Genomic DNA, 27,109 nt, shown 5'->3' on the forward strand with positions numbered 1-27,109 from the left:
AAGATAATAAACACATAATAAACAGATAATAAATGCATAATAAATATGACGGGTCAGTGGTGATGCATAATAAATGCGACATATATGCCGACGTGACTTATATGTTTTTTTTCCTCTTCATGATGCTTTTTTTGACTGATGCAACTTTTACTCTGGAGCGACTTATATGCTGGAAAATACGGTAATCGTTGCAGATAAGTGCATCAGGTGGAGGCATAAAACAGATGCCTTGCTTTCTACTAATCCATTAGGCTACTCTAGAAAGGGCTTAGGTGGTTTTTTAATTTTGTTTCCAGTTCTTCCTCTCAGAGTTCAGACGTGTTTTCTTTCTCCTCAGCCTTGTGTGCAGATCCAGAGTCCTGCTGAGGAGGTGCACTGTCAGGCCTGCGTATCGGGGAGCTTTTCTGATGCACTGGACTCTGAACTCTGCCGTCCACACACGTCCTGCGAGCACCTCGGCAGAAAGCTTGCAGTCTCTGGCACCTGGAGCTCAGACTCGGTCTGTGGCGGCTGTCTGCCTGGGTAAGAATGGTCTGCTGGTGTCTCTTTAGACCAGGGATCTGCAACCTGCGGCTCTGGAGCCACATGCGGCTCTTGGGTCCCTCTGTAGCGGCTCTTTCAAGCTTTGACCAACATAAAACTGAATTTTATTGTTCATACAAACAACAAAAATGTACTAGTTTTAGCTGTTTTCATTTCTTTTGCAAATACTCACTTTAACTTTTTGCTTTATTTCTATACTTTTTAAAAAAATTGCATAGATCTGCAGTCATAGTTTTATTTTTATTTTTTTTTGATTATTTAAAAACAACTTTCCCCCTCTTTACAAGAATCTGGTCTTTTCATTTGTTTTAAATTGTAAAAATATCAATAAATGTTAAAAATCATTAGATATTTTTATAATGTCACCCGTACTGACCACAAAAATCTCCTCCAAAAAAACCTAAAGTGGCCCATGGGCCACCAGTTGATAATCACTGTTGCAGCAGGTTGTTGCAGCTCTGAACACTTTTAATTTAGTGAACGAAGGTGTAAAAATGACTCTTTTGATCATAAAGGTTGCAGAACCCTGCTTTAGACTCTTTAATTCAAGTTTCTTTACTGTCATTCACATCACATGTGGTACATGAGGTGGAACAAAACTGTGTACTCAAGGTCCCAGTTACATCCAACAATATCAAAAATATAAAGTATAAAGAGAAACAGTATATAAGGATCTAGGATATACTTATAATGTAATATAATACAGTATATTAAACAGCAGCCTGAACATGAGCCTTCAGTGTTTCATCCTGTTTGGTGATCTGAGCAACAGATCTGAGCTTCGACAGCTCCTGAACTTTTGCCCTGAAGAAGACTTGAGTATTTTTTCAGGACAAAATAAAACAGAAATTCGTGTATAATTCAGTATTTATTCACAACGATTGGAGCACAGCTACGTTGGTCCATTTACCCATCTCTCTCCATTCATGAACTTTTCTGTTCTCCCCCATCATCTGTAGGTTTCACTTCTCAGTCAAAGAACAAACTTCCAGCCAAAGACCCTGTGTGAAAAGTAAGCTTCTCTTCATTTGTTCTGTAAAAAGGATAAGACCATTCCCTGTGTTTGGGTTTGTTTCACTCGCTGCTGAAGACAACGATGGAGCCGGAGTGATTTTGACTTTGTCCGAGCGTGTCGTCAACGGATCAACTTTACAGGTCAACTTGATTCAAGATGGCCGCCACAGCTGATCAAACACTAACATGGCTGGAACTCAGTCAGTTTTACAGATGTTGAGCTAAAACCTGCCGTGGTAGTAGCTGAGAGTCATCCCTATTTTTCTCCTGTCCTTTATTTTCCGAGCAGATGTTCACGTCAGAGCGGTCCGCACGGTGGACAAAGGCCCGTCGGGAGGAACAGGAGGACCGGCCAACAGCACGGTGGTGCGCAGCGCCGAGGAGAAGACAGCAGAGTACGCCGTCTTTGCTCTGGTGCCTGTCTTCTGCATAATGGGCCTGATGGGGATCCTCATCTGCAACATCCTGAAGAAGAAGGGATACAACTGCACCGCTGAGAAGGAGGGAGGAGACGAAGAGAGTGCCACACCCCAGAAGGAAGGTGAGGAAGATGGAGAAGAAATACCTTGAAGTACTAATACATACCACCCACTACTTTTAGGACTGCGTTATCTTCCGGGGCCTGAGATGGGGTAGAGGTAGGGCAGCTGACCTGGGACCAGAAACTTGTGGTTCGACCCCCAGCCATGCCCACGTGTTGTGGTGTCTCTGAGCAAGACACATCCCAACTGCTCCCCAGGTGCTTACACAGCTGCCCACTGCTCCACCTGGGAGTAGCTCAGCTGTGATGGATTCAATGATGACAGCCTTAGATTTATGTGCAGTAGCACATTTGAAGCAACTGAGGTTCACCAAAGTGTTGTACAGTCATCAGGATCTTGCAAAGCAAAGGGAGGTCTTTTATCCACCACCAAGTGCAAAGGGCGGAGCCAGGGGGTAGCTAATGGTGGCCATGGCCGTCAAAGATTAATTGTCAGCTACCCCACAGACCACCCCAATCATTTGAGGAAAATAAGACCTTTCAGCAACATAAAAACTACAAGGCATAGTTCCCTCAAATGATAGGGTGGCTGGTTTACACACACACACGCACACATACGCACACATATATATATGGTGGTGGCCATCTTGGACGTGGCAACCTCGTTTACACAAGGAACCCCTCTTACACCGAAATGCAGCCACACACCAAAATGGAAGTCGTTGCCTCACTTGTTTTTCAAATTATCTCGTTCACAACACAGAGAGACGGATGGAGAGAGGGTTTGTCTGTTTTCTCTCAGCACAGCTTGACTTCATTTTCTTTCCTACAGCAGTGTAACTTAAAGTGTTTTAAAAAGATAAACATGAAATATAAGTTTAAGAGGGGCAAACAATACCAAATTAAAAGCTACAGATACCCAAAGGATTTCCAAATATGACTGTTCAATAAGATCAATCGAAATAATCGCCAAATGAAGTCAGAGAACTTGTTTGAAATGAAAGATTTCATGCAGCAGTGAGGTTTTTGCTTTTTTTTTTAGTTCTGGGGGAACTTCCTGAAGTCCTTCACTTCACTTTTTCTCCTCTTCATTGAGCCAGTCTACCCCCCCCCCATTTGAACACAACACCATCCATCCATCTCTCATTTCTCAGCCAGATCAATTATTAAAGTGGCTCCTGAGCTCTCTGTTACTGTCTTCTGTTTCATTTGTCTCTCCTGTGACTCAGTGCTGTCTGCTCTCGTCTCTGCTTCAGTCCGTTTTGTTTGTTTGTTTGTTTGTTTGTTTGTTTGTTTGCTGCATACCCAGGTTTCAGGGACTAAAGTTAATGATAACTGAAAAACAAAATTTGACAGATGTTCAGTTAAAACTTCATGTGGCAGTACTAAAAGTCTTTCATGTCACATATTTTGTGTGACACACTGAAGGAGTTTGCACATGACGTTGCAGAACAACAGAATCATTTCTGATCATAAGACAACCATTCTCAAGGAGTAGGTGATAACGTCTTCATGGACTGCTCAGTCTTTAACGTTCCCCATCGTGGAGGGAAGAGGGGGAATTGGAAAATGCCCTTTATTCGTCTGTCCATCCGTCTGTTCACGTTGTGAGTGAAATAACTTGAAAAAAGTGCCGACTTCCTTTTGGTGTGTGGCTGCATCGAAGCGTAAGAAAGAATCCATTTGAAAAACCGAGTTGCCACATCAAAATACAAGATGGCTGCCGCCGTAGCTACCAGCCACCCCTATCATTTGAGAAAATTATGCTTTCTAGTTTTACATTGCTTAAAAATGTAGTTTCCATAAATGATTGCGGTGGGAGGTGGGGTAGCTGAAGAATAATCTGTGGTGGCCAAGGCCACCATTGTCCACCCCCTGGCTCCGCCATTGCACATGGTGGTGGAAAACTTGTTCTCTTTGCTCGCCAGGATCCATCACTCTGCTCCACCTTATACAAGAAAAGAAGAACTACCTCTCTTCTTATACATAAAGTAACTCCTCCTCACATGTATATCTTGCACCAAAACATTAAGGTTTGCTTGAATTCTCTGATCGGCTTCAGTTCAGAAATCCCTCATATCAAAAACTACAAACATGGGGACATCAGCATTCCGCTTGTTCAAACTGACTTCCTGTATTTCCAGAGCTGAAGTGTCTAAGGTGTCAGATGGACAGACTGCAGCGCAGCATTGAAAACATATATAATGAGACAGCCTTCCCTCCTTCATTCCCATTACTGCACACCGTCACTCAAACCCTTCGAGCAGACTGAGCTAATACGGTTAGAGGAACTTCTTGTTTCAGCACTTTGTCTCCACCGATGGGGGATGGTGGGGGAGACCCGAGAGGATAAATTACTGCCAGGCGAGCTTCGCTCTGCAGGCCTAAAATCAAACTGAATCAAGGTCCATCCATCCAGAGAAAGACTGGAGGCTGGCCCTGATGTGTTGGAGCACAGGGAAACTGAAACCAAGAGCCTCGTCGCTGCCAGCAGCAACCTCACCATGAACTCATGACTTTGTTTGAAGGAAAGAACGGAAGAGAAAGAGAGCCACTCTGTGGATCTGTTATCCTCACATGGCAACAGCCACTGTGGAGACGGAGCTATTGTTACGGCTCGACAACGGCCAGTGCTGCTGATGCAGAGAGACCGGAATAATACGCACAGCTCCACAGTGCACAGAGACACACTGTGACCCACAGACACACAGCGACTCTGTCACATCACTGTCAGCCGCAGCATAACTGCTGAGTGGTCCACCTCCCTGTGGCCTCCGCTCAGCTGCTTCATGCTGCTGTTCTATTATGGGATGGACCAGCTCTCGTGGAGGCACATCTATTCTAAGTTGCTGCTTGTACAAATGTCCCAACAGTCGTCCACGCAAACGTTCTGTTTTGGGAAAGCTGGGCTTTATGTAAAATGAGACTAAATAATGGAGTAATCACACTCAGCATGCCACACCTTCAAAACTGTATAACATTTAAGGCATTTAAGATGAAAATGATTCAAGAAGACAATGATAGAAACAATATGGCTGCATTTATTATGTTATTGTTTGTCTTTTTATCTTTCTGTAGGTAACAGCTGCCCTTACATTTCTGATGACCTGAATGAAGACACCATCAGCGTTCTGGTCCGCCTCATAACTGAGAAGAAAGGTAAAGGACAAACCTTCATTTACGAGCCGAAGTTGTGGGAAACATTTAAGCTATTTCGGCTTTAATTAGCCAAAGAGTCTTGATGGCATTTTACACCCATGTTGTTGCAGCCCAAGTGGCGTATGAACTGCATGAGAAGAGAAAATAGAGCCAAGATCAACAGAAATGTTAAAGCTGCTGCCAGTGGCTCAGTGTTGGTCACCATGGTAACCACATGTATGTGTCTGTCGCTCCCTGACTGCCGAGTTAATGAGACGCAGACTGCGAACAATGCTTAAAAAAATCAGCTACTGTGTAAAAACTACAAGTCAGATCTTTGACATTCTTAAACAGTGAGTGACAGAAGACTCTGACGGTCACACACGGGTTGTTTTTATATTTCTACAGTGTTTTATACAGTGGCCCTAAGGTGTAAATGAACAACATTTGAAAAAACAGAATTACATTAAGCCAAAGTGGAAGTGGTCAAAGCGGAAGTGGCAAAAGCGGAAATGGCCAAAGCGGAAGTGGCCAGAATCAAATTTGCAAAAAATGGAATTACTTTTGAAAAAACTGAATTGCATAGAGCCAAACTGAAAGTGGTGTGTATACCCTACATTAACAACAAAGTCCATGCTCAATAATTCAGGTATACAATCCAACAATTTTCAGTCAGGTCATCTGGACAGTTTCTTTTTTTTTTTTGTGCTGAAACGTTTCACCTTCCATCTAGAAGGCTTCATCAGTCAAGGAAACACACAACACAAAACTGATTCTTCCCCCAACAGCTTACTCCAAAGTGTACCCTACATTGTTCTGTTGTTCTGTTTTATGTTGTTAATAAAGTAAAAACACACACACACAAACACCCCTTCCAGTTTGGCTTAATGTAATTCCGTTTTTTCAAATGTGATTCCGGCCACTTCCGCTTTGGTCACTTCCACTTTGGTCACTTCCGCTTTGGTCACTTCCACTTTGGTCACTTCCACTTTGGCTCAGTGTAGTTCCGTTTTTTCAAATGTTGTGTTTTTTTTTTTTCAAATGTAATTCTGTTATTTCAAATGTTGTTCATTTACACTTTAGTGCCACCATAATGTGGTTTTTAAAAAACACTTCACTTCCAGTTTAGAGAAGAATATCATGAGCTACAAAATGACTGTATCTGTGAAAGCTTGGGTGCACTCTCTGCATTCTGTGGGAATTTGAGAGAAAACTCTGTCCTACAGCAGTGAGAGACACACTGGATGAAAGAAGACAGAAGTGCCCATGTTTTGATGTATAATTTGTATAAGTACCCAAAAGCTGTGTGAGTAGAGAGAGTTGATTGCAAAAGATTAGAAAACAAGCAAAAAGTTCGAGTGATCCATGGTCAGCTGTCCGTTGAATGTTCTGTGGAACAACTTCAACTGTGATTTCATGACAATGGTTAAAAATATCAACGTGCCACTTCGGACGTGGGATGTCCAACTTTCTGGGACTTGAACATTGAATGACGTTCCCTCTTTAAAGTACGCCCGAGCTGCAGATCTCTAAAGAGGATTACGTTTTTCCAAGTGTTTGCCCAAATCCCAGTGAGCTCCATTAGTTTTGTCTTACAGCTTATTTTGGTTCAAATTTAATTTACACGGTTTGACATACCACCACCACAAACTGTTGCACACTGTTCCCAGCCAAGCCATGTTCTCGTGTATACTTTGCATGTTTTATTTCAAAGCTGCATAAAAAGATACACTTTAGATTTAATCAAATAGTAACGAGGGTGATTCGATGCGTTTGCCTTGGCACCGTTAAATAAACTGCAGCTTTACAAACAGCGCAGTCGTGATACTCGTTTCCTGTTAGTTTTAATGTGTAGGTTTTCAGCTCAACTTGTTCATGGTCTGGTGACGTCATGAGAAAAGACTGATTCTTTTAATCCTCTGAGCTGCAACTACAGAAACGAATCATTCTCAGTGTGTTCCTTGTGATCAATAAATCCCATCGTGTGTTTCAGAGAATGCTGCAGCGCTGGAGGAACTGCTGCTCGAGTATGAGAGCAAACAGACGAGCAAAGCATCGTCAATCAAGTACGTAATCCATGAAGAAACACCCCCCCACACACACACACACACATCCTTTGCAATGCATGCATAGGGGTGTTGAACTCAGTTACCAAAAGGAGCCAAAATGTAAAAACTTTGTTGGAGCCACAGGCCACTTTCAGCTGATACATCAACTCGAGTCAGACACCTGATATCTTTTCTTGTTGCAGGTTCATGAACAAGAGTTTGATCTGTGTCACTTGACCTTCTGCTCACATCGCTCTTTCCACATCAGAATCAAAAATGACAGAATGATCCAGCCGTCTTTCTGGCTTCAAAGTTAGCCAGCTAGCAAGAGAAGTCTACACTAAATTATGCATTTATCAGTTTTTTAAAGAAAAAAAATTAGGAGATACAATATTTTACATTTAAATGATCATCTTGGGGAACCAGATTTGACCGCAGCTCTTGAGTTTATCATAAAATCTGAGGTCACAGACTCAGAGAACAGAGACGTCCTGATTCAAAGCCACCTCTGCACTCCTGACCTGTGTCAGGCTGTTTGTCCCGACTTGGTGTGAGGTTGCAGTCTGACGCCTGGCGGTGACTCAGGACCGACTGAGGCGTCCTCACATCTGTCGAGTCATAAACTGTAAACCTCCAGTCCGTCTCACCAGCTCTCTGGCTGTCACGTGGCTCGGAGCATTAAAACTTACACGATGGAGCGTAGCTGTGGTTGGCGGGTGGGTTGGAGCTTGCGTCTTTAAAGTCGTCCACATGGTTCAAATTTAACTCAACACGACCGTGAACAGGCCACAGAGCTTCTGCTTGTGCTTCCATGGTTGTTCTACAGTCAGACAGCTTGGAAAACTATATACATGTAAGTCAAGACAAGAAACGATGACTCGTGAATCATTTAAAACTTATTTCTATCTGACATGAAGTCATGAAGCATGACTGAATGTGCAGCAGCTTCACTCCTCAGTCAATAAGTCTGTTTAATTCCCAATAACCCTCGTGTGGAAGAAAGGAGGCAGTAAAAGTTTTGTTTTTCTGCTGGTCTGTCTGTTAGCAAAATAGCTCATAAATTCCTGGACAGAAAGAAATTGCTGGATGTGAATATATAACTGGTTAACTACGGAAGTCAATTTATTTAAAGATGGACTCCACAGCCAACAACCAGTGCACAGATAGGTACAGCTCAGTCAGTTTTACAGATGAGATGAAAGTGTGCTGGTAGCTGAGAATGATTAACAGCTGCGTTACCTGACTGTGTGGGATGTTTCATGGATTCATCGCGTGTGTTGAACATTATTTGCAAGATTTTATCCAACCTGCTCTATCTGTTGTTTCAAGACGATGTCAGTTTTAAACTGGCACGAAAGGCTGCGGGTGACGCGCACGCCTGCAAGGAATGTTAGGCCCTTGATTAAATATAAAACTACAAGTTACCTAAAACATAACAATTTATATCAAAGTTCACGCTCAATAATTCAGGTAAAAAAATCCAAATCCGTGGATTTTTTACCTGAATTATTGCGCATGAACTTTGATGTTTTGAATCACTTTGGCTATGGTTGCCTCAGAGAAGTCGACGGGGGAGAAGGTGGACTCCAGAAACCATCTTATCACCATCAAAATGGTTGGCCCACTACGTGAGTAAGCCACTTATGGGACTGAATTTGTTGTGGCTCCTCAGACTGACGAAGTCCTTTGGATGAAAGATGAAACGTTTCAACAGAAAGAAACCGTCCAGAGGATGTGACTTAATTTAGCTGCATAATGATTTATACTTCATGTAAACTGGTAAAGTAAAGTAAACTCTACTGGTTTTTAGAAAAATAAACTGAGTTTAAATGTTATGTTAGCAAAAACAAAAAAACCTTTGGTCACTCGGGAGACAAACGGCCTTAACGGGATCAGATCCTGGTAATGGGCTCTCGTTGGTTTCAGTTTTTATGTCACACAGACAATAGTGGGGAGGTCTCAACAGGACCACACACACACACACACACACACACACACACAGGTCCGAGAACATTCTGACACACATACACTCACTTGTATTTCTGGAAACGTTTCAAAAGCGCGCATGCATGTGTGTGTGTGTGTGGTTATATGGGCCCCCCCCACAAAGAGCTAGTACAATGTATGGCGAGGACACACAGCTACATTCCATTGTGTGTGCTTTCTTTATTACAGTATAATACTCACTGTACTGTGATAGTGAAAGTACATAAACGTTAACAAGCCCAGCTTCAGATGTCAGTTCTTACATTTCCACATTTAAACACAAAGAGTGTGTTTGTTTAACTCTTCGTCACTCAGTGCACAGAAAAGTTTCCAAACTTTCTTGTAAATGTGTGGCACTCGGACTTTGCTTAGTCTGCGAGAATCAGGAATGAGGCGTGCCAGGCTCTGTGCAAACGCACTCCCATGTGTTGTGTAGCTTTTTCAGAGCGCGTCCGCTTTAAAAACTGATGAGCTGCATGTCAACAGGCCGCTTTCTGCAAATAGCATTTCTGTTCTTCGTGTGCACCTGTCAGGAGTTGTGCAGCGTCTGGGTCACTGATCTGAGCTCAGAAAATGGTATTTTAGTGAATCCTGTTCTGAAACAGTTCTGAATGATTTCACACAAGCCCTGAGGGTGGATGAGAAGCAGCTGGGTTGTTGGCAGTCACCAACTTGTTGTGACTGGGTGTAACTTCAGGTTGCGACTGCTGGAGATTCACAAGAGTCTCCAAAATGTCACGAGGCAACATTCAGAACAGTCATGGAGTTGTGATGGACATCTAGAAACCTTCACAATTTCTTTATTTTTTTTCTTTATTTTGACTCCCGCATGAGAGCTGTTCTCACGACAGGAAGCAACAGAAACCTGAAAGTCCAGGTCTGGAGAACCACACGAAGGACAAACGACACCCATATGAAACAGGTTCAGGTGTGCTTGTCTTCGTGTCAGAGGTGGACTCTGTAAAACTGTAAGCATGGAGGCAACTGCCAGCGAGGGGGATATAATGTGGGTAGAGCTGGACAGGAAATAATGTCCCAACCTGGAATGCAGTTCTAAATCTCGCACGTGAAAATAGCCTTGGTTGTCAAAACAGGTCCCAGAATCACAAACAGTCAGAACCCAGTGAGACCACAGCAGAACATTCGACTCGGACCATCGCAGCAGAGAGACGCTGGCTATAAGAACCCAGACCCATTTCTACTTTCATGGAAATGATGGGGGTTGTAAATTATAACAAATGGATTATATGTAACACATTTCTAAAGTTTTTCTTTTAAATAACTCCACCTCCACAGATCTGAAATGTGACATGTGACATGTGTGACAATGTGACATGACACAATGGGCGTACGTAGTAAATTGATTCCGCATTTAGAAATATATTATCTAAACAGTTGTTTTGTCTTTATCACAGAATTTTCTTTTTATTTGCAACTTCTTAACATGTATGATGATCACAACATTGCTCAGTTTTGTTTAACAACTACTTATTTAAAAAAGTCTTATTGTGTCAAATATGGAGTTTTTTTGGTACAGTTTAGAGTTTATTGCCCGGTGTGACATTTATGTCACAACGATATTTGACAAACCCATTCTTTATCAAATTGTTTTAGAAATGCTATCAAACCAGGTTATATGTGAGCTATGACATGTTATCTAAGGATTAGCATCACTGAAACAGTGGAAACTCACCTTTGGTAAAAGAAAATAAAGTTTCTAAAACTACTTTAGTGGTCACCTTAGCTGCCCAGATGCACCAAGACTTTGAAAATGACATCATCAGTACCCAGAATCCCTCACTAGTCACATGACTGAATCAGGATGTTCAGTAGATGTCACTTAGGGACATGATGAGATAAAAGTCAATGTTAAACCTTAATAATAAACTTTTCTCAATTTTAAAAGGGCGGTGACACCAGTGTCCCCGTGGGTCCTTATTAAACTGAACCCATTTAGAAAATAAGACTTTTCTCATCCTCTGCTCTTCTCCCCCCATCCAGGTTTCCAATGCTGTCTCCACTGTCCACCTTCTGCTCCCTCCCCAGGCTTTGCCCCCACCACTCCCACCTCCACACCATCTCAGGCCTCTCTGGTTTGGCCCCCAGACACGGGTACCGCTGCTCTCGCTGCGCTCAGAGAAAATGGCCCCCTGTTCTCATTCCTCCCTTGGAGTCCTTCAAAGACCCAAAGAAGCCCCCACAGAGCCTTCTTCTGCCCTCCTTGGGTACCCCTACTGACCAGCTGAAGAACCCCCTCCTGGGGGGCGTCGTGCCAAAAACTGTAGTGGACCAAGTGGATGGGAGAGAGGAGAGGAAGGGTGAGGAGCTGACGGTGCTCTCTGTGGGGAGGTGAGTCCTGTTTGATGATCAGGAGCGATTTATTAAAACAATCACACGACACAGAATCATCCTTTACAACTGCATTAATACACAAGTTGAGCAATAAACACAACAAAAAGGGAAAGTCTCCAAAATATTTGAAATGTTTATAGTAAATAAAGTGGTGGTGCAGAGGTTAGAGAAGGAGCTCTCTGCTCCACACAGAGAGCTGTGGTTGTGTCAGGAAGTATTTGTGCGAGTTAATTCGCTGTGTCGACCCCTGAGGAAGAGAGCAGCCAAAAGAAGAAAAAAAAAAGGAATGAAAATCATTACCTACAAGAAAATACACTGCAGTAGTCCCTCGCTACTTCACAGTTCGTTTTTCGCGGACTCGCTCTATCACGGTTTTTCAAAGTAAGACCTGGACATGACACACGATGGCTGATTGATGGATGAGACGCACACATTTTTATTTAGAACTATTTTTTAATTATTTAGAATTTTTTAAAATTATTTAGCACCTGCTGCACCTTTGTGCAGCCCAGACTGCAGGAGAAGCTCCTTCCTGCAGCGTGTCATATCTCTGCTCTGCTGCGGAGAAGTGGGCGTGGCCGAGAGTGCAGCCGGAGGCAGAGAGCTGAGATCATGACATGCTGTGCTCTTTTAGAGCGTTTAGAGCTCAGTTGTTGGGAATATTGCAAGAGTGTGGGAAGGGTAAAAAAAAAAAAATATATATATATATATATATATATATATATATATATATATATATTTATATATATATATATAATATACTACTAACTACTTGTACAACTACTTTGCAGTTTTTCACTTATCGCGGGGCTTCAAGGTACAGCTCCTCTGCGATAAACGAGGGCCTACTGTATACTAAATCTGACCTAATATATGAGCACAAACGATACAAAATAAACCCAAATATGCATATATTTTAAAAAGGCTATATGGCAAATATTACAGGTTCATTGTTTACTCTGATCTGTGAAATATTAATTTAAGTCATTTAGTAGTAATTTAATTTTCTTCAGTCTATACAAGGATACAAGGATTTTTATTGCCATCCTCATCACATGTGGTACATGAGGTGGAACAAAACTATGTCCACAGGGTCCCAGTTACATCCAACAAAAATGCAAATTGTAAAGAAAAACATTAGCAAGATCCGAGTCATGAACTAAGAATTTACTACATTCGCTAAACTAAGAATACACTAAGCACTAATAGTACAAAAACAATGTGCCAAAAACAACAGCAGCACGAACATGAGTCTGTGTGAGCAGATGAAGACCAATGAACACAGCAACATGAAATAATCAGCAGCATGAGATCAGCAGCATGGATAGTTAACAGCACACATCAACAATCAAGTGGCATCACAGCGATTTTTTCATTGTTAGAGATTCATGAGTCTAACAGCCTCAGGGTAGAAGCTGTTCCTCAGCCTGGTGGTTCTACACTTAATGCTCCTCAACCTTCTGCCTGAAGGGAGCGGGGCAAAAAGTGTGTGTGCTGGATGAGTGGGGTCCTTCATGATGCAGGTGGCTCTCTTCCTGCATCTGGATAGATGTCTGTGATGGTGGGGAGACTGACTCCAACAGACTTCTGTGTATATATTTTAAGAATTTATATGTCTTTCATTTAAAAGTTTTTTCTGGATCAAGAGCAATTCAAAAAGTCGCATTGTTGTACAGTTACTAACACACAGCCTCCGGTAAAAAACAGCACATTTCATCATTTAGTAATAAAAAATGGAGCAAAAATGCAGAAGCAGTGTGCGAAACACACACACACACACAAAATAATTCAACAACTTACAGAACCATCTTTATTAATTTAATCTGCTGTATGAAGTATAAAATCTATTATATTGATGTAATATATGAAATGTACTTTAAATGATATTTCTGCTGCCAAACTGAGTTTTTCTGACTGTAACGATGGATATATGTTGGTCTTAACTCAAAGGTTTCAAGTTGCTCACATACCTGAGAACAAACCGGGTGCTTTGGAAACCAAGACCTGCACCCAGGAGAAGAGGAACTCCCTGTTTGCTGGAAAAACCTTCTCCTCCTCCTCCTCATCAGTTTTTAGGAGGTACGATATAACAAAATCACACCACTTTTCATTTACAACTCATTCGTGTTTAGATTCACGCCATGAATCATATCATGTCTTTAGTCAGCTTGTCGTTCACACTTTGCCGTTTTGCATTATCAGATGAAGAGAATGAAAGACGCTGCATGATGATGCTACCTCGTGGAAGAAGACCCGTCTCCTGATGACAGCTGTGACGCAGAGACGAAGGTGGTCTCATACGACTGAAAACTCGACCTCCTCCTGATGGAAGAAGGGAGTTTCTGCTTATGTGATGACAAGATGATAACTGTTATTGCATAAAAAAAAAATTTCAGAGGCGCTTTGCTGTCCTGATCCAAGCTGAAATGATTTTGGAGAAAGCCTATATCTCCATGCTGGACAGAAACATTTCAAAGCTTTGGGTGAACGTACAGCAGTGGTGCAAAAATATCAAATTACCGACAGTAATAAACCAAGCAGAATCCATCAGTAGTTCTGCCACAAAGAAGCAAATTGAACAAGATATGGCTATAAAAAAAAAAAGCTTATTTAAAACCAGACGTCAGAAATAAATCGAGTTTTCAGCGACAAAGTGCCTTCTGAATGTGGCACTTCCATGAATGTGTTTGTGCACTTTGAACTAAGCTGCTCCACTAATCTGACCTGTTGCTCAGGTTAAAACCTGCAGGTTAGATGAGTTTTAAGAGCAGCACAAACTTCACTAGATCTTTTAAACTTGAATCTGATTCCTCCATCTAATTTAGAGAGAGATTAAAAAGCAACTTGAACAATATTCATATGACAGCCTCAGTTAAATCCATATGAGGGGCCTGTGTGTCTCGTTAAGATCTGCTTGTTCTTTCGGTTTGTCAGATCCGTCATAATGTATCCCACACATGGGTAAAATATGCCAATCTGGCCTCAACGTCATCCAGCAAAAAAACAAATTGACCGAATAAGATTTGAGTTTAAAATATCCGGAGGCTGTTGCTTTTTACATCAGTTCAAAACAGAGAATATTGTCTGTTCCTTGTCTGGTTTGAAACAAACTAAGATGGCTGTTTTGAAAGAAAAAAAAAAGGAGCGGGAAAATAGCATTGTGTTGCATTTTTTTTAAACCAAAAATTGATGTTTAATCAATTCTTTAAGTGTTAGTTCACCAACAGTTTGCCTAATAAACTAAGGTAATCGTGTAGTACGACCAAGCGTGCGACTGCGATGGAAGCCTGTCATCATCAGGAAATTACAATGATTTACAAAGACATCAACAGAAACAGGCAGCAAATGTTGCTAAACAAGCTAAACAGAGCAGGAGTCACATTTCTCTGTTTCTCTACTCTCATATCTCTATTTTTGCAGATGATGTGATGTTTTATGATAGATCCTAGGTGGGACACTGCGTCCATGCATGGTCATTAAATCTATTTGAGTAAATATGTCGCTTTAGAGCAGGGGTGTCAAACTCACGTACAAAACAGGGCCAAATTTAAAACATTTCTCAAACTAAGGGCCAGTTTCAGAATCTACATTAGGTCAGGTTCGATACCAAATGTCTTTTCTTGGTTGCAGGTTCCTCAAAAAAGAGTTTGATTGGTCTCATTTGATGTTCTCTGTTGCACTTTTGACATCATAATCAAAGATTACTGGAAAAAAATGAAGTGATAAAAGTATTTCACAGTTAAAATAACATCTTGGGGACCAGATAAGATGTCAGCGAGGGCCACATTTAGCCCCCGGGCCTTGAGTTTGACACATATGCTTTAAAATAAATTGTTGCCCACTCTACTGATGTCAGGTTAACAAAGTTTTGTCTCTTAGGTGACAACTGTACAACTGACACTGTAATTATGATAAGTATGAGAGGCCCTTTAGGACAGATTAATCTTGTGTTTACACGTCTCAAGGAGCCTCTCATATGTTTCTGCTAAGTGTCATGTTCAGACAGAAGTAGTGACATCCACATCAAGCACCGACTTCAACGTGCTCCCGTGATCTTAAGGCAGTCTGGACAAGAGGACATTTTAAGTTACATTTCAAAATCACATCACTCCTTTTCTCTTCCTTGTGTTGTTAGACCTGTAATATTACAACCAGAGCCAAACGTTTCACTCTAATTTATCGTCCTGGATCACATAGCAGTCATTCTTCCTGGATATGGCATCACATCCAAGCATCTCTAACCCTGTGAATAATTTAAGGTGAACGAGGCCAGGATTCAAAATACAATTTCCATTTAAACCCTTGAACACTTGAAAGATTCAAAACCCCTGAAAGGGCAATGCATGAATTCATTTAGGTACTTTCAAGCTCTTAAATTTGACTCTTGTGTGAGCCAGATTTTAATTTAGAGTAGCTCCTTATGTTCGAGCGCAGCTGGCGTTTAAGCACCGTTCTGTTTTACAGGAACTGTTCAAAAAAGCTAAGCACATAGGAAGCTCTTGGTTTTACAGAACAAACGTGTAAATGAATGTAAATATGTAAATATGGAAGAGGACTGAAAACCAAACTTTTACTTTTATACCTTTAATACACAGAAAGTATGAGGGAAACAGTCTGCACTGCTGACTCTTTAAGCTGAAATGATAAATAAACTGAGTTTGTGATGCACTCGCCCCCGCTCCCATGAAACATGTCGTGTTTTTCCTCAGTAAACAAACATGGTCAGAGTCCACTTCTACAATCACTATAAGTTTAAGAAATGCTCAAAAACAGACTATTTTCTCGTTTTATGTAATTAGGAAACAAATGAGAGGCTGTTTGTTTTGCAGCTCATTTGATTCATATTTACATCCTGGTGAGTTTGAAAGTGTGCACGTTCATCACAGAGAGTTTTAACTTATTTGCTGAAGCGATTATTATGTTGATAAGAGGAAAATCTCAACGTTTGTAGAAACGAGGATATTTATTGGCTAAAGCCGCACTCACATGTTATCATTTGCTTTTTTTTTTCATCAATAATTGTTTTCATACTGACGTGTTGCTGCAGGAAACGTGTAAAAAAACATTCACATCAGATTTGTACCATTTATTTATATCAAACCACATCATATTATTTCATATTGCATTTATTTCTGTATCAGGTTTTTACTATTGAAATAAAAAGAGGTGTATTTTAAAATGGTTTGTTGTTCTTGTGTGTGTGTGAAAGATGCAAAATGTGAAGGCGTTTTTTTTTTCTGAATTATGTCCTACCTGGCATCCCACACACCTCTGAAAGTGTCACTTTGCCTTTTACCTTTTGCCCTCTAGTGGTTGATTTTGCAAACTGTGTTAATCTAATATGGATTACACAGATGGGATTACTTGATGTTACTTTTTCCTCAAATTAAAAATTTAAACGCTTCAGTTACTACAAAAGATGTATTTAGAGGTTGAGGTTTTTATTACAGTACAACAATTAACATAGTCCAAGGTACAATATGCAAATTATGTACAATACAAAATAAGTTTCTTTGTTGTTGGTTTCTTTGGTTTTTCATATTTTTTTAATGTAATTAGACACAAAAACACTTAAAAAGCAAGTGATATTGAAACTGCAGTGGATAAACAGACATGTCAGTGTTTTTTAATCTGGTACTGAGATTAAACTAAAGATTTAAAAGAGGTCAGCTTCTCACCCAGAAAATGTCAGCAGCAGAGAAATTATGAGTCCAGTTTTCACTGGTTAACGTACAAACATTACAAGCAGCCTCAGTTGCAGTATTAGTAATAATACCCATTTATAATGAATTATTTTTTGTTTTATAAAAATTGTAGCAAAAAAAATGTTATGGACAACTATCTTAAAATCTTGTTAAATTTATGGAAATCATCTTAAGCACATTTACTTGGTGTTTAATGACCTGTGCTTCAAGAACCACTGAGTTTAGAGGCGTCTTAGTTCTACAAACACACGTGACTGAAAACGTCTGTAAAATCTTGCCTAAAAACACTTATTTTTACCTTAACTGAGTTTTTTATCCTGCAGCAAAAATACTACATTGGTAACAAACCAAACATAAAAAACCCAACAGATTTCAAGCACAAAATAAATCATTTTAAAGTTATGATTTAACTTTATTCCACTGATCCTTCAATGTCAAATACTTTCGTTTTCTTACAGTAGTTCAGCCATGTCAACTTTACTATATCTACAACTTTATAGCGGAGTGCCTTCATCGAATTAAATTAAAGATTTTAATAAGAAAACAATCTACATCCTCTAAAATCTACGCAAAATCAATTTATTAAAAGACTGAAAAAAGAAAACTTGTGCACAGCGTGTAAAGCTGTGAATATAAATACTCCTCCTTCATAAAGAGGTTCCAGCTGTCAGGTGACTTCTTACTGCTCAACAACCTCAAACTACAGTTTAGATCCTTTAAAGTGGGGTTTTGTGGGAAGGTTATCAAACAGTTAATATCTTACCTGCTGCAGAAAGCTTTTAGCTTGGAGAAATAGTTCAACACTGACCAGACTGATGAGCGGATGGCTAGTCTATGTGGGACCACAAAATCAAAGTGGATCACTGCCGCCTTAAAACGGGTCCAGTCTTGAATGTTCCACAAAGATTCATGGGAATTTTACCTTATAAACTTTAACAAAAACTGCCAGTTTGCCATCACATGGCCCAGCAGAAATATTCTGATATTCCCGTCTGGAGGCGCTACAGCTAGCTTCTGCAGCCACGGTGTAAATAAATATAAAATAACTACTTTATATACTGCTTTGACACTACTCACTGTATTCACCCACTGACTTACAGATTGGGGACAAGCTTGGGTTCTGTTTTTTACTGGAGGCTGCTTTAGTATGTGATGGGGGAAGCTGGGATTGAACCACCAACTCTGAGTGGAAGACAACTGCTCTACTTCCTGCGCTACATCCACAGGAAGTAAATGGCAGCAATGATTTTTTATTAAAAAATGCATTAACACGAGACACTTTTATTTTGGAGAGTGAAGTGTTTTTAAGATGACAGCTGTTCACTTTGGTCCAGGTTTTGTGCGGACTAGCCGTTAGCTCTTCAATCAGAATTTAACAGGGTTTTTTTTTCCAAACTGAGTTCGTATAAAAAGTTATTTATAACAGCTAAGATATGATTTGTTCAAAACCTTTCTTCAGAAAGGTTCAGACTTTAGAACTGATAGTTGCTCTCGCTAGTGTTTCGTGGCGTTAAATATCCAGCACAATAAGTGCAGATCTTGTCCATGAAGCAGTAGCACTCCTGTAGATGGAGCCAGCTGCTGGATCAGAGTGATGGTGCTAATTATTGGCTCATAGGGTTTGGTTTCGGTGAGGACAGTTTGATTTTCTTGGTGAGGTTGCTGCGGGCGTCTTGCCCAGCCAGGAAGTAAAGGATGGGGTCCACGCAGCTGTTGGCGCTGGCTAAAGGTCGGGTCACCTTGTAGGCCACGCTGGTCGCCTCCAGCAATCTACAGCTGATCTGATGAACGCATAATAAACATCTTACACGTAGCTCTCAACGTTGGTGCAACGTATTAAAATGTGAGGAAGTCCGTACCTGCGACGGATCCACCTGCCTCAGGTATCTGATGGAGTAATAAAGACTCCTGGTGAGGTGGAATGGGAGGAAGCACAGCATGAACGCCGCCAGCACAATGATGATCATCTTCACTGACTTCTGCTTGGACCGGTGGGCTGTCAGGCCTCCCCTCGCACCTTCAGCTCCCCTGTCGGAGCCCCACCCGGGCTCTAGGAGCTTCCGCACCATGAGGCCGTAGCACACCATCACCACCATGAAGGGCAAGGCGAACATGAGCACCGACACGACGGAGCTGTACACCAGGAAGTCGTCGAAAAGCTCCGGGCTGGTGGTGTCGTAGCAGATGCGCTCAGTGTTCACATCTCTGAAGGAAAGAGCGAGAAACTGAAACATGTTAGAGAGCAGGGTGGCTGTTCAGTCAGAGGGACCGTCTGAGGCCCCGTGAGGTCGAGTACAGAGCAAAACAAGTAAATATAAAGGTTCTAATTACCTAGTCCTTACAAAGTAAAGGACAGGAGCCTGGCAGAATAAAACACAAGCCCACACTGCCACAGACACCAGCCGGGCCTGACGAGCGCTGACCCAGTTCAGGGAGCGGACCGGGTAGCAGATGCCAACAAACCGATGCAGACTGATGCAGCACAGGAACAGAATGGAACCTAACAGGAGGAGAAGGAGCCAGATGCATCATTTATACGATCACAGCAACGTTCACACACAGATGTTCAGGCAAGAGTTCTGTGCTAAAGTTTTAATCCATCTCTACTTTTGACGGACAGCAGACAGACGTTACAATCTTTCAAAATGATCTTTATCAGCAGGTTTTCATGTGTTCTGATTAAATTCGTTTCTTTTTTTTTTATTTGGCAGTTCCTCTTGTGGTTGTTGTTAGATTTTTGTAATCGTGTTTATTGTCTATGTTTAGTGAGTCTTATTTTTAGTTCTGCTTCTTGTGTTTTCATTTTATTAGTCACTGGGTGTTTGTGTCCCTTCTCCCTCAGGCAGTACTTTTCCAGTCAGCCTGCCATGCCCTTTTACCCCTGTCCCCTGTCTCATCAGTCACAGCTGCAGCCACTCTACTCATCACCCCCTGTCCTTACGGTCCCTTAGCTTCATTCATTCAACCTTTAGGTTAGTTCCCGTTGAGCCTCAGGGACTCATTTACAAGAGAGACCACTTGCTCTTGTCAAGGATGGATGCTTTCCCTCTCCTCTCCCTCCTCCTCTGCTTTGCTTTGCTCTGTCCTGTCTGTGAAACTGCTTCAGAGCATCTCTCTACATATTTTCCAAACCCTAATTTTTTTATATGGATCTGGTCAGTTGGTCTCTCGACGCAATTGATAAAATTTCCTCGACAAGAAGACAAGCTTCAGGCGAGCTGACTTTTCTGGACGAGAAAACAAGCGCCAAGAATGCAAATACAATTGGATTTATGATAACTGGTTTCCTGCTTTTTGGATTCGGCTGGTTCCTGGTCTACCAACAAACAAGGAAGTTGTCGGCAGCAAATTTGGCCCTGGTCAGACTGCTTGCATCTGTCCACTTAATCTGGACATTTGGGATTCGAGAAAACCAGCAAAGACTCAAGGCAGACAGGAATCAGTAAAGTTCTGCCTGTTCCCAAAATAATTGTTGCTTATCTGAACTTGGGTCCCCGGCTGGCCCTGAATGACTATTTTTCATTCAACCTTTATTTAGACAGATAAGTCACATTGAGCCTAGAAGACTCATTTACAAGTGAGATCTGTTTAGACAGACAAGAAGTAGTGAAACTGGACACATGTCGGAATTGGAGGCGAAAAAATTCCTATCAGACGTTTTTTTCCAGCCTGAGAAGAAAAAACTCTGATATTAAAAAACACCTCGCACAAACAAGCACATAGTGACATAGACATTCTGCAGGGGGGGAGGCGAGAGCAGTGAGCATGTCCATAGATGCTCTCGAGGACACTGTAAGAGTTCTGATAAGGATGTAATAATCAGCCTGTGTGCTCCGGTGAGATCCGTAAACATTCTCGAGGTATGTTAGGGAATGGCCAAGAATAACGACTATGAGAATCCAAGAGTCCTGAAATGATGACACAAAGTTTATTCAGCTGGTTTCATCTGGCTATCTTATCTCAATTCGCCTGGAGACACTGTAAATCAAGGCTCCGCCCCCTCCCTTCCCCTCCCACCAAGGAAGTCTGCGGACCTATCAGAGGGACCCGGCTGAATAAACATTGTGTCATCATTACAGGACTCTCGGATTCTCTCTGGTGCTGTTCCAGGTCGACCTCGGCATGAGAGAGTTTACACATCTCACCAGAGGGAACTGACTGATTGTACCATTCTTATCAGAACTCTTACTTTATGCATAGAAGGTCAACAAAGGTGTTGTCCATGGACACTCCAGAAAGTTCCATAGTTCTGATATAATGGTACAGCGTCTATCACTCTTCAGTCCACCATTGTTGCGCTCACACTTCCAGGTTATAATTCGTGTTCCCTGAAATGTGTTGTTGTTGTTTTTTTGCCACTAAGCCCTGAGGAAAACAGTTAGCCTAAAACTGTCTGTAGCTTCTGAGGTGACATTGTTAGCAGATAGCTTATCTTAGTAAAACAACTAGCCTAAAACGGCTTATTGTTTTACTTTGTTGTCAGAGTAATGCTAAGCTAAGCTATCCTTCTGCTAACGGTGTAGCCTTACAAGCTGCAGGCAGTTTATATTAATGCTCCTTGTGTTAGTCTGCATTCCTGGGCCCACTTCTGCTAATCTTACAACTTCACTTATTTTCTGTCCAGTTAGTGGAGGCCTCACCAACACTGCATTTTGTGTAGCGTAAATAGGAAGAAGCAAAAATAAAAAAAATAAAAACTGTGGAAGACAAAGAAAGTGTGTGGCTGAAAAACTGTCTTCATCAGATAAACAGTATCTGAAAGACGTTTATTTAGGAAAGAGAACAAATCTGCAAAAACCTGAAAAAGAATCTGAGGAGTGCACCATCCTTCAGTCAATCATCAGTTAGAAGTTCTCAGCTAATAGCTTTGGAAATCAACTAGGTGGTGCTAAAATACGATGGGTCAGTGTTATTGTCTGTATTTTTGTAGATTCTGCTAAAGGAAGGAGAACAAATAGTACATTTATGACAGACTGCTGGCAACAAGGTGCTTAAACATCCTATATAAAATGAGCTTTTTGCCAAGTTGTTATGTTTTGACTCAACAGATTCATCAGCAAGACTCTTTTTATATCTAATTGATTATTACTTCAGAGTTAAGTTGCTTGACCAAATAAAATCCATGTTTCTCCTTAAATTGAACGATAGTGATAAAAAAATTGTCAAAATCCAAACAAAGACGTATAAAATATTACAATAAAGTCCAGTCACTTGAAGGAAACATATTGTTTTTGTACCTTGTCATTTACTTTATTTAAATGCCTGCTACTGAGATATAACATAATTGCAAAAGGAATATTGTGAAAGTTGTACCGAACTGGTGTTATAGGACAGTTAATGGTGAATATTCAGTTCCTCGTATCTTGGCTCGTGTTTTATTGTCTTTATTGTATATTTTTTCTCACTCGCTCTCGTGCAAGGCAGACACATTTTCAGAGCCTCTCTCTTGTCCTCCTTCTGCTTTTTTGCTCTCTGTCTGTGTCTCAGAGCTCCTATGACACATCTTCTGAAACTAAAACTACTGTCATGGATCTGGTGAGCTGGACTTTTAACGCAATCGACAAAATCTTTTCAACAAAGCAACAAGGTCCTGGAGAGCCCTCATGCCCCGCTGAGACTCATGCGGCAGGATACGTCATGGATCCGTGAGGAGTTTGGAAGCTGATGTGTCTTTATGTTTTGTCTTTCAAGGATGCCCAAGATATTTATCTAATTGGAATCATGATAGCAGGGCTTCTCCTTTTTGGCATTGGTGGATTCCTATGTTATCGGCTATTGAGGAAGACATCAGCAGCAGTTTCGGCCATGACTAAACTGCTGAGTCTGTGTGAATGTTTGGTTCGTGCTACAAGTGCTCAAAATTAGCTGATTTACGAGATAAACCGTAAGATGGAAGTGATTTGTAAGAACCACAGGCCACCTGCGGCTTCTGGGACTCGCCAGCATGTTGGAGATGACTTTGGAGAGAGCTCATAAGCACGGACCAGTGGAACCCACTAATCTGGCCATTTTGGATGGAAAGTACCAGCAGAACTCAAGGCTGATGAGAAAAAAACAGTCTGCCTGAAAAAAAAAAAAAATGTGGCTTATCTGAATCTGACTCCCCTGGTTGGCCTCAAAAGCAGGCCTTCTTATCACATTTCTCCTGGGACATGTGCAAACTAAGGACAAGCTTTGTCTATCATGACCCCTCATGAGAACTTCTGTGGAGGTTTAGCAGAACTGTACCGGCTGACACCAACATCTTATCAGGACTATGGTCTATCTGGAAGCGCTTCATGGACAGACCTCACCATCTTGCCATCAAATGCATATGTAATGTGTTTATAAATGTGCTGCTGGTAGAGTTTTTTGATGTCTCAAATCGTGTCCTGATAGGACAAGATGTGAAGAGATCTTTTTTGTAATACCACTATCCTATCCTCATGGCCTTTTCCATCTAAAAATAAAAAAAGGGTCTGCACTCCAGTGGCAGCAGCAACGTGCACTCCGCCCATCTTTCGGATGACTGTACGAACATAATCTCACTGTATTTCTGCACAATGATAATAACGCTTATTCTGATTATAGGATTAAATCAATGTTTCAAACATTTTATAACGTTGTGCAAGAAAAGGTAAGAAACTCTGTCAAATTTAAAAACCAGTAAAGCTACTAAGTTTACATTATTGATATAATATAATCAGTTTTCCCTTTTTTAAAAATACTTTGGCAATTCAGTAGGTATTTTATTATTATTTATTAACCTTTATGTAACCAGGCAAATCCCATTGAGATCACTGATCTCTTATGCAAGGGAGACCTGGGCCCGAAGGCAGTCTAACATGCATGTTTTTGTACTGTGGGAGGAAACCGGGGTACCCGGAGGAAATCCACGCTAATACAAGAAGAACATGCAAACTCCACACAGAAAGACCCCAGGTCCAACCGGGGATTGAACCCAGGACGTTCTTGCTGTGAGGCAACAGCGTTAACCACTGAGCCATCGTGCTGCCAAATATAATGTCTTTATATATGTATAATGTCTTTAATGTTTTAAACCCTACAATAAATATTGTCTGATGAACAATAGGTTGATCATTTCACAACACATGTCATGTTTCTCTCCAGTACCATACAAGTTGGCATAAAACAGGAAGCGTATCAGCTTGCAGACGGGTTCGCTGAAGGGCCAGTCGTTCTCATCGGCGTAGTAGTAGATGAGGAAGGGCAGAGTGAAGATGTAGAGCGTGTCGCACATGGTCAGGTTGAACATGTAGACGGTGGAGGGCCTCCAGTGCTTTGTCCGGAACACGATCACATAGAGCGCCGTGGCGTTCAGCGCCAGGCCGATCACAAAGACCAGGGTGTAGCTGACGGGGAGGAGGATGTATTTAAAATCTTCGTTAAATTTACAAAAAGAGCTGGAGTTGGTGTAGTTGGTCATGTTGATGCCAGAAAAAGCCATGCGGTCGCAAGAACACCTAGGAAAAAAAGATAAAAACAGGACTAAGTGATAGAATATGTAGTAAAATAATCCATGCTCAATAATCCAGGTATACAATCCTACATTTTTCAGTCAGGTCATCTGGACAGTTTCTTTTTTTGTGCTGAAACGTTTCACCTTCCATCCAAAAGGCTTCATCAATCTAGGAAACACACAACACAAAACTGATTCTTCCCCCAACGGCTTACTCCAAAGTGGAACAAACCAGTTATGTTGGTGCTAAGATGGTCTCTTTGTCACGCCCCCTCCTCCATTGCCGGCCCTCTTCCTTGTTGACAGTTGTGTCAAACTCGTTGAACACAACAAAGTCCATGCTCAATAATCCAGGTATACAATCCAACATTTTTCAGTCAGGTCATCTGGACAGTTTCTTTTTTTTTGTGCTGAAACGTTTCACCTTTGATCCACCAGCTTCATCAGCGAGCAGGTCGCCCCAGTTCAAATCCAGGCTGGGGCCTTTCTGGGTGGAGTTTGCATGTTCTCTCTGTGCTGTGTGGGTGACCCCCGCAACCCAAAAAAGAAGAAGCAGGTGAAGATAATGGATGGATAGATTTATAGCCACTTTTGTGTTTGCTTGGTTTAATCAGCTGTGGAGGCCATCTTGGATCAGTTTGACACCAAAAGCTAATTTGTACACACGTCCAATGATAACACATTCTGTCCACTGGTTCACGAGATATTTTACTACTTCTCAAGCAAACTTTTAAGTCATGGTGTTTTCAGAGTCATCAATGAAATGTGACAAATAATGTAAAAGATCCATCCATCCATTATTCTCTCCACCTTTCCTTTCCAGGTTGCGGGGAGCTGTTGTCTATCTGCAGCAGCCACTGTGTAAGAGGCAGGTGTGTATCGTTGCAAGTCCATCACAGGGACACATGGAGTCAGACAATCATTGACACCGTCACCCACAGAATTTAGAGTTAACATGCACGTTTTTCATCTGTGGGAACTGGGAAGACACCATTGTACCAAGAGAAAACCCATGTGTGCACAGGGGAGAGCATACAACTCCACCCAGAAAGGCCCCATGCCGGGAGGCGATCCTGTAACCTTGCTGAGAGGTGACAGCTTTGACCACTACACCACCCTTAAGAGCACTACTTGTTGTTTTTACTCCAGCTCTTTTCTTTTGCAGGGGTCGCCACAGCAAGCAAACTCCCATGAAAGATTTGGCAACTGTTTTTTCTGGATGCCCTTCCTGACGAACTCTAAGCTGCAGCCTCAGGAGTACAAGACCATGGCACTGACCGCCAAGCTACAGTGCCTCCCACCCCACCCCCAGAACAGCACCTACACTCTCACAAGTCAATTCAAAATGTATTTTTCTGGCCTAATGGGATGTGAGTGAGCATTTGTCCCAACAACTCATCTAATAACCTTCAGTTTGGTGAGTTCTCAGAAACTGATTTACACAACTTGCTTTGTTTTCACAAAATGTTCTCAACGGCCATAAGTTAGAATCAGCCCTCACCTCACACGCCACATGCCTGAGCTTTCTAAGCTCACAGCTGTAAGGAACTGAGGAATAACTTTCTAACCCAAACCAGACGTGTTTTCTGCTCCTCGCAGAACAGCATGCAGAGCGAGGAGCCGCTCAGCCTCTGTCCGTCCAGTTCAACAGACAAATCCAAGTTCAAAGCAGCCGTGCAGAAAAAAACAGGCAGAAACAGCTAAGGTGTAAATTAAAAAGCAGACTTACTAGTAGCTCATCAGAATGAACGTCAGGAAAATGAAGCTCTTTTTTGTTTCCTTTCTGATTAGATGATTTCCAAATCAAAAACAAGTCGCCTTAGCTGTTCGTGCACTCTCTCCCCATTTCTTGGCTCAAAGTTGCTGTAAATGAGCTCCAACAGATACCAGATCAGAGACAATCCGCTTCAGAAATCCCCCCACGTTCTTCTAACAGCATGGCAAGACAAGCTGAGCACTTTCTTAAAGTTCAACAAAACTTTAGATACTCCCTCAAAAGTGGCTGCACACAAAGGTGAGTAAAAGTCATAAACTCAAGGTGCTACTCACACCGTGTGGGTGTTTTCACGTTGATTCTTCTGCTGAGCGGCGTGTCCTCAGTGTTCTGTCTGAACCTTGAGCTGCTGAAGAAGCTTGAGGTGTGTGTCAGTCTGACAAGCTGCAGCTTGCTCCCCTCAGCCCTGAAGGCTCAGATAGTAGATGCTCTGTCAAATGGACATTTATTAAAGAAAGAAAGAAAGAAAAGAAACAGATGCCTGGTTTTACATTATGAAACTGGTTCAAGCTGTAAGATGCAGGAAGGCCCACAGTTCACGTCTGCGACACACTGCACGTCAATCAGCATGTAAGGTTTGTTGTGCAAACCTAATAAAAATTGAACTAA

At 41.6% G+C, this 27,109-nt stretch overlaps 2 protein-coding genes across 2 annotated transcripts in view; one reads left to right on the forward strand and one right to left on the reverse strand.

Annotated features, from left to right (window-relative positions):
- Window positions 1–13,843, forward strand: part of relt (RELT TNF receptor) — a 19,214-nt gene extending 5,371 nt beyond the window's left edge. Inside the window, exons 2-9 of the mRNA XM_037678474.1 lie at window positions 338–522; window positions 1,503–1,555; window positions 1,844–2,098; window positions 5,117–5,197; window positions 7,170–7,242; window positions 11,212–11,559; window positions 13,513–13,641; window positions 13,765–13,843. Coding sequence (XP_037534402.1) covers window positions 338–522; window positions 1,503–1,555; window positions 1,844–2,098; window positions 5,117–5,197; window positions 7,170–7,242; window positions 11,212–11,559; window positions 13,513–13,641; window positions 13,765–13,768 — 1,128 coding nt within the window. The 3' untranslated portion in view covers window positions 13,769–13,843. The remainder of the gene's footprint in view (window positions 1–337; window positions 523–1,502; window positions 1,556–1,843; window positions 2,099–5,116; window positions 5,198–7,169; window positions 7,243–11,211; window positions 11,560–13,512; window positions 13,642–13,764) is intronic.
- A 4,756-nt stretch (window positions 13,844–18,599) lies between these two features.
- LOC119410497 (P2Y purinoceptor 2-like) lies at window positions 18,600–26,867 on the reverse strand. The gene is made up of 5 exons (XM_037677377.1): window positions 26,776–26,867; window positions 24,381–24,730; window positions 19,599–19,767; window positions 19,127–19,472; window positions 18,600–19,048 (listed from the first exon to the last, which is right to left on the reverse strand). Exons 2-5 carry the CDS (start codon window positions 24,712–24,714, stop codon window positions 18,872–18,874), a joined length of 1,026 nt encoding a protein of 341 aa, XP_037533305.1. The 5' UTR covers window positions 24,715–24,730; window positions 26,776–26,867; the 3' UTR covers window positions 18,600–18,871.
- Window positions 26,868–27,109: the final 242 nt, after the last annotated feature.

This window comes from Nematolebias whitei, chromosome 6 (assembly GCF_014905685.2).
Source record: "Nematolebias whitei isolate Nwh7 chromosome 6, NemWhi1, whole genome shotgun sequence".
In the NCBI taxonomy this organism is placed as follows: Eukaryota; Metazoa; Chordata; class Actinopteri; order Cyprinodontiformes; family Rivulidae; genus Nematolebias; species Nematolebias whitei.

What these genes read in the sequence shown, in the direction of transcription:
- LOC119410497 (XM_037677377.1), bottom strand. Translation starts at nt 24,714, where the DNA reads ATGGCTTTTTCTGGCATCAACATGACCAACTACACCAACTCCAGCTCT. An exon ending in GTTTTATGCCAACTTGTATG is followed by an intron (nt 19,768 to 24,380) that starts GTACTGGAGAGA and finishes TCCTCCTGTTAG; the next exon opens with GTTCCATTCTGTTCCTGTGC. An exon ending in GGCAGGTGGATCCGTCGCAG is followed by an intron (nt 19,049 to 19,126) that starts GTACGGACTTCC and finishes TGCGTTCATCAG; the next exon opens with ATCAGCTGTAGATTGCTGGA.